The sequence below is a fragment of the Limulus polyphemus genome, unplaced genomic scaffold (assembly GCF_000517525.1).
Source record: "Limulus polyphemus unplaced genomic scaffold, Limulus_polyphemus-2.1.2 Scaffold1398, whole genome shotgun sequence".
NCBI classification, from domain to species: domain Eukaryota; kingdom Metazoa; phylum Arthropoda; class Merostomata; order Xiphosura; family Limulidae; genus Limulus; species Limulus polyphemus.
The window spans coordinates 54,606-62,850 of record NW_013667008.1 but is presented as its reverse complement, the minus strand read 5'-3'; the positions used below and the strand labels follow the sequence as shown (position 1 = coordinate 62,850).

The 8,245-nt window shown below is 32.5% G+C and overlaps 1 protein-coding gene across 2 annotated transcripts in view; it reads left to right on the top strand.

The window, feature by feature from the left end:
* The window catches only part of LOC106463406 (protein bicaudal D-like), a 38,313-nt gene that overhangs the window by 15,915 nt on the left and 14,153 nt on the right, over window positions 1–8,245 (top strand). For both annotated transcript variants that reach the window (XM_013923428.2, XM_022390888.1), the window contains exons 6-10: window positions 688–792; window positions 2,932–3,029; window positions 3,493–3,684; window positions 4,135–4,320; window positions 7,070–7,168. In XM_013923428.2, the coding sequence (XP_013778882.1) occupies window positions 688–792; window positions 2,932–3,029; window positions 3,493–3,684; window positions 4,135–4,320; window positions 7,070–7,168 (680 nt within the window). The remainder of the gene's footprint in view (window positions 1–687; window positions 793–2,931; window positions 3,030–3,492; window positions 3,685–4,134; window positions 4,321–7,069; window positions 7,169–8,245) is intronic.

The window sequence follows — 8,245 nt, the reverse complement described above, 5'->3', positions numbered from 1 at the left end:
GTTGTACATTTGCTCTCATGTTAAACTTATATTAAAGTTTTTCTTCATTACCCATTTAAGCCGTCTCCAGCCATTAAAAGTACTTAAAATTAAAAATACAGATCTTTTTAAGTTATTTAAGACTTGATTAGGTAAAATAAATAATAATGATAATGTAATTAAAATGGTTCATGAGGAATGCATACTAGCAGCTCGTGGATAATGTAATTTGATAGTGTAACGTGAGCTGCACATTACCCGAGTGATTTATAACTTATAATGTCACGGATAGTAGTTAGATATGGTTCAGAGGGTAATAAAAAGTGGCAATATTACAAAGTAATCTAGTAGGTCATTCTAAATTTGTATATGAAAATATGTATGTCATCTTTTATTTCATACTTTTTTACCATAAAAATTTTTCTCATAACTGTGAACAGTAATGAATTTTTGACATAGTTCAGTAATAATTACCATTCATTAACTAGTTCTCAGCTTTTGCAAAGTTTCATTAAGATAAAACTAGAGCTGTAACTTGTAATGCTGTAGATATTTTACATATATAATTTAAGTGCATGAAGTAATAATTTTGTATATCAGCTTTTGGACCATTTTCAATGAGTTTTCTTTCAATTTAAAAGTCTATTTGATAATAAAATGTTTAATATTTTGTTCACCTGAGTAATTGAAGATTATTGTGAATCGCAGATCAAGAAGATGGAAATAGGACCGAAGAAGAAGATGGTGAAAGTGATGTTCCAGCTCTAAAGCAGTTAGAGGCAGATTATATTGGGAAACATGCTAATGATGATTGTGAGTAAATTCCAGTTCTTAATATATGGAGTAGAAGAATAATTAATCCTATAAGGCACATACTTTTTTACACTAACTTACTTACCTGAAGTAATTCTTCCTTTAATATTTGACACATTCATATTTAGACCAGGACTGTTACAGTAGCAAAGAGATAGACATGATTATTAAAAACTGTTATTATTTTATGGTATATAATAACAAATTATCACCTTTAGATGTATTGGATAGGAAAATGAAATTGTTGATGTTAGCTCAAAGCCTAACATCTATATAAATAATGTGCTTGCATTTGTCTGTCTGGAACTAGCAAATTTTTCAATCCAACACTACAGATCTCATATCCTCAGAAAGACCTTTGTCTGAGGAGTCCAGATTGCATATTGGCTTTTCAATTCAAAATCACCTTACCTGTTTTTTGCTTAGTCAAACTTTTCAATGCAACAGTTATGGTACATAATGACACAATGTTGTTGTCATTGTGTGATGACTGGTTTCAATTTCAACTTTAGTTTTTTCATTTGCAAGGTATTTCACACAAACTTAATGCACTTGTAATTTCCTAAAAAAAATGAACATTGTACTAAATACAATTTCTATGGGCTTTCATGACTTATTTAGGTCTAAAATATGCTAAGTTTACTTTCATTACAACTTTACATTTACTTTACTTTGCAATAATTTAGCTTCGGTTCTTTTCATAGACTGCTATATACACCTTTTTGTTACTTTTTCTTTACTATGGGTTTTATTCTTAGTTTTTGTGAGTTTCTTTGTTTCACCTCATAAAACTGTCATACATTGAATGCTCATAACTGTTTCATACTCTGTACACTATTATAAGTACAATTACTTTGCTTTATGTGTAGTTTTATTAAATAAAGTTATGTTTTCGTGATTTTATTTCTCTGACTGTGAAAAAACTTTTCAAATGTACCAGGATTTATTGATCTAACACGCAATACCTACAAGAAAGTGTAGCTTAAAAGGCATGTGTGAAAATGATAGAATAAGGAAAATTCAGAATAAACTGGTTTAACCAAGAAAGGACTTGTATCGATGAAGTTTCTCGGAAAGAATTTCTACCAGAAACAAACAAGCAAGCAGATATGTAACAATATTATAATCATTCTGATATAAGCATTTCACTGTTAGTTTCCGGGTCCCTTCGATAGGAATATTTGTGGAAAAGGTCTCTACATCAAGATATGCACTGTAAACATTATTATCAAAGTTGGAATTTTGCACATCATTACAAAAACAATTAACAAACAAGCAGATACGTAACAGTATGTATAGTTTCACTTCTAAAATGGGTCATATTGACCTATTTTCTACAGAAATAGTTGTGTGACATGTGCACTACATTTTTATTAATAAAAAAGGAAATGATGATAAAACATAGTTTAAACATTTACTATGGTAATGCCATTTCTTTATTGTGTACAGTGAACTACACCTGAGTGTAGTTGCATGTTAATAGTTTACACTGTGATTAGTTGCCATCCAACAAATCAAAGTGCCACACCATAATAAAGCCTATAGAAGTTAAGGTAGAATCAGTCATACTATGCCCAATAGTAATAGTAGTGTGATTTCCATTTGTGGCTCTCAGGACTGGAATATCACATGACAAGCTAGTAAAAATAAAACTTTCAGCTGGTCAAAGAAACTACTAAACTTTGTAACAGGACTCTAAAGATTTCATTCATTTTGTGTTGCATCAGTACAAGAAACCAGTCAAGGTTTGACAGGACGACAGCTAGTGTTCACCAATTATTTTGATATGCTCATTAATTCAAGTTTGCAGCTACCTGGTGGCACTATCAACACAAGACCCAAAGCATTGTAGGAAACTGTGTTGGTAAACAATGAGTGCATGCTGACACTTTGGAGTTTGATATTTATACATGAAGAAGTATTTAAGTTAAAATTGAGTAGAAAAATTAAGCTTATTAGTATTATTATCTGTATAGAGGTTTCTGGTCCAGTTATAATTGTCAATTTTTGATAATTTTAAGCAATTATTTTTCAATTTCCACCTTAGACACATTGTAATTCAGAATAATGCTGCTTTGAGCATCAGTAGAGTAAAATTTTAACATTGTCTCTTACCACATATTTTGTTTTCATAAAAAGCCGACAAAATGAATGAATCTCAACCAGCAACTGTGAACGATCTGTTCAGCGAGCTCCACCTAAGTGAAGTTAGAAAACTGGAAAAACAACTGGAACAGGTAAGTTCATCTTAATGTTTATTTCAAGAAAGTGAACATAATTCAAGTCGCATGTTTTAATCACATTAGCTGGAATTGAAATTGTAACATTAACTAACATGAAGACAAAACCTGTTTAATTCTGAAATCTAACAAGTAATAACGTTTCATATTCAACTCTTCTGATTAGACGTGTGTTCAGTAGTAGCATTTTCGTTAATTTTTTGTGAGGGTTGTACTTATTGAGCTGAATGATGTTTCTTTACTTTCATACACTTGTTTCACTCCTTTTAGAAATGTTTGTGATAAGGGTAGAGATTTTACACTGAAAAGTACAAGATCTTAAGAAATAACTTTTTGAAAATATACATCATGCTTACAATCAACGTTATGGTAATGATTTAAGTCTATCTGCTAATAAAGTAGAGGGACTATTGTCACAATATATAGCAACTGACATTAAATCTGTATTTTAAATTTCAAGGCAGAAAACGAGAAGTCGCAGCTAAATGTACGACTGGAGGAATCTCAACAGATGCTTGAGAAGACGAAGACTGAGTTGAGTGATCAACACAATCGAGTGGCTAAAGTAATTGATCATGTTAAGGCTTTGATTGCACTTCATGGGAAAGTGGAAGATGTTGGAGAAAGTGGCAGTGGAGAGGAAGGAGATAAGGTCTGTCATATAATAGTATTTTTAGCTGCTTATCAACCCATTGACTGCAACTTCTCTAAACACTTGGAATTTTTACAAGCCATACACTATATACGGCACACTTGCATTCAACTGCCAGAGGCAGACTGTACCCTATACGCCAAATCGGCAGTCAATGGGTTAAATAAAATATATAAATAAAAAAACTGTGAATTAGGAAGAATAATCTGTTCTTCTTACTAATGTTGTGATAATATATCTAAATGTTAGCAAATTAACACACCCAGACATTTTAGAGTTAAATTAATAAAACTAAACTTATATAATGAAACTTGAAATATACATTATTATCTTGTATATTGAAGAGAGAGTACATTTTTCAGTGATGAGATTAGTAAAATGTTTATGGGTAATTTGACACCTATTCATAATACAGAAATTTAATGCTATACCAAATGTTTACTCTGTTAGGATATCCCAGAGTTGGTGCGACTCCAGAAATTGCTTCAGAAACACCAGAAGAGATACCAGCTAGCAGTTCAGAAAGTTGAGGAACTTCAAGCAGATGTTCAGAATCTTCAAGAGCAAGGGGCTGACCAGAACAGTGAAGAGTCCTTGGCTGAACTCAGAGATGAAGTTACAAAACTCAGAAAGAAGGCAAGTCTGATTTCCACTTGGTTATTTTATATTAAGTAATACAAAACAATTTGTAAGTTCCCATCCTTCCACAGAACAGTGTAAAATATTTTAAAATTCTTCAAACTTGCAGAATAATTAACATAATAATGAGTATGTAGACAAGCTTTTGATCATTTTCAACCATGAAAAGTAGAAAATGTACATTCATTAATGAATCTCGGAATCACTTGTGTTTTCAAGAAAAATTGAGTAGTTGGCTAAATAAAAGTATTCACAGTTGATTCTAAGCTCTAAAATTTTACCATTAAAATAGGTACGCTGTCACAGTCATTGGAGTAATTCTTGTAAATTTGAGAATGCATTATACTAGATTTTTAGAAACTTTTTATGTTAGTTTAAACAAAATAATGACCAGAACCAGAGATTTAAAGTGTAAAAGTGATGCCTTACGATAAATAATAAATTGTACAAATATATTTATGAATTAAATGTTTTATCTCACTATCACAAGAAGTTGCATTAAACATATTTTTAAAATAAGTTAAAGTGATAAGCTCAGATGTTTGTTTAAAATTTAGTATAAATGAATTATGCAAGTTTGAGCCTTATCCTAATTTCAATCTAACACTAAGGAAAAGCATTATCACTCTCTAGTCAGAAATATCATGGTAAGATATTTATATACTGTAATAATTGTAGTAACAACTGGTATCTAAGTGTAATTTGATGTGAAGTGGTGTTAGTTTCTTGTTTCTTTGAAGTTCCATTATTGTTAAACTTATACCTTTCAGATGTGATTACCTAAAACTAGCAGATGTCCATTGAAACAGTTCAGTAGTAATTTTCCTAAGAATAGTGATGAATAAATATAAAATGTGTTGTTAACCCAATCCTTCGGATCACAGCATATATTCAATATGATTGTATAATGGCTGTTTAAAACTGTATTATGTCATTCCATGTGTTATTTTATTAAGGAAAAATGCATTGCATTGTTGGCAAATGCAATGGGTGCATTCAGCACAATAGAGTGCTCAGGTTTGCTAAACACAGACCTACCTTCTGCTACAAGTCCACCGTAGCTGCTACATAAAATGCTCTCTGGCTACAGTGCAATAATAATTTTGAAATAGCTATGGTGACTATGGGATCATACAGTGTACTAAGTTCATTCAGAGTCTTCATTTCACTGAATTCCTCCATGCGCATCTGCCTGTAAGCCCAGTTGCTCTATTGAGCATCCTCATACTTCCCACAGGAAGCAAGCCAGTGGCCATTGCGAGTCAAGCAGGAGTTCACAATGGATGCCTGCAAGCGATTTTTCTCAGGTGAAAGAAGCGATTGCGACACAAAGAAGATGGCAAGGACAGCTGACGGTGTACGTTATTGAGCTTCACCTCACTCTTGTGAGTTCTAAGATGTGTTATAATAGAGAATACATTCACCCACTCCTCCCATGAAGGATGGTATCTGTGGAGAATACATTCACCCACTCCTCCCATGAAGGATGGTATCTGTGGAGAATACATTCAACCCTTCCAAGAAGGATGGTATCTGTGGAGAATACATTCACCCACTTCTCCCATGAAGGATGGTATCTGTGGAGAATACATTCAACCCTTCCAAGAAGGATGGTATCTGTGGAGAATACATTCACCCACCCCTCCCAGGAAGGATGGTATCTGTGGAGAATACATTCACCCACCCCTCCCAGGAAGGATAGTATCTGTGGAGAATACATTCAACCCTTCCAAGAAGGATGGTATCTGTGCTACTAACAAATCACCTTTCACAACTGAAAATTGACCAGTTGATTGGTGAACGGTACTGAGAGCAAACTATATGGAAATGCAGGTTTGTAAGTAGCTGTGGGATTTTTTTCTCCTGGATGCAACCATTCTTTGTCATTTCACTGAGAGCAAGAAAAAAACATGACAGAAGTGAGTGCTTTATGACAGTTGTAATTTCTGTAAGAAGTGTCAAAGGGAAGATATTCAATTCAAATCAGTTTAATCGACATGGTACAATAAAATCATACATGTATATAATACCAATGTGGGAAAATATGTATATACAATATATGACAACATATATATATATACTAAAACACATTCTTCTCTTTGTACATTACTTCTATTCATGCTCCTACTTTTGAAATGTTTCTATAAATCAGTTGATGGAAGAAGTATCATTTTTACATGAAATTCCCTCGTAAAAAGAAACATTTTTGTTCTTAAAAAATTGTTGTTGTTTTTTAGATTGCCATTTAAGTGCATACAAAGACTGATGTTTTGATGTTGCTAGTGATATGAAAATTTAGGAATTGCATAAAATGAATAATTTTCATGTAACGTACCCTTGAAAAGAAGCGTTTTGATATATAATTTTTTTTTTTATGATTAACCATTAGGTGAAACAGAGCATGACAGACAGACATTTATATATATATTGTAACAGGAGTATAAGGGACACATGTTTGTGTGATGTCGGTCTGTGCATGCAAGGTACACGGGGAAACTTTGAATATTATGTCATAAGATACTATAAAGCTGGAACTTGGAGATCAAATAGAAGCCCAAAAGTAGTTAAGCTGTTAAAGAAATTTTCTTCTTTGAAAATTATTCATCTTGATCACGAAGTACTTTAATATGGTACGTTCAAAAAAAGAAAAGTATTTTAGATGTAACACATTCTTTTCTGTTGTTTAAAAGATAATACATTCTGATATACAGTTCTTCACAAAATATTATGTTGTCTTACTAATTAGGTCCAACATTATGAGCAGCAGCTGACGGACACTAAAGACGACTTGTTGATTATAGGAGAGATAGCGGGGGAAAGTCAGGGCAGACTTAATGTTACACAGGTATGTAGGAAAAATTATTATCGTGTTTCTTAATCCATAGGATTAGCCTTGATATGCTAAAAACTGATTGAGGATATACATTAATATTATCATTAGACAAAATTGTAATAAACATGTTTCTCCACAATATTTCTATGACATGTTAATTATTTTCTATTTATGCTCCTTTGTTGGTGTAAAGAACAGTAACCTATGCAATAAATTTAGTCTAATTATGAAACAATTAACTTTCATTATTGTAATTTCTGTTTTTATTATTATTATTGTTAGATATTAATAACCAGATAGATATTTTCTGTGTTTTGAATCTGGGCTACTTTTGAAGACTACTGAAGATAACAGCAGCTTATCAATTTAGCATAAAAGTAATCAAAACCTGGTATCTGCTTTGAAAACATTTGTATAGCTAGATGAATAGAGATCAAATCGAATGAGAGCCTAGACAAGTAGACACTTTTCTAAACAAGATGTCCAGGTTTGACTACATCTCAGTTGGTTAAGTGAGATATCAGATTGTTGTGTGTGGTATCCCATTATTTTAGTTTATTGCCTAGATGTCTTCTTTGATGTGGTGGGCTATTAGCAGTACTTTGACCTTTGGATGAGTTGTTTATAAGTGATACCTTAATGTATTGTCAGCTTCAGCACAGAAGTTCAGCAATGCTGTAACATTACTAATTTTGTCTGTTTTCCACATGAACCGATGTTAAAATTCAGTGATTCCTTTCTACTTTCTCTTTTTATATGAATACAAGTCTAAAGAGGTTATACTTTCATTGTACAGGTCACTGGTTAGGCCATATTTGGAACATTGTGTTCAGTCTTAGGCTCCTTACCTTAGGAAAGACATTGAATTGTTGGAAAGGGTTCAGAGAAGAGTTACTAGAATGGTGCCTGGGATGGAGGGGTTGTCATATGAGGAGAGGCTGGAATCTCTCAAATTTTCTCTTGAAATAAGAAGAGTTAGGAAGGATCTGATTAAGGTGTTAAAGATTGTAAAGGGAATTGATAGTGTTGATGCTTCATCTTTTTTATATTTAACAATGAGAATAGTAGGACTAGGGGCCACAAATATAT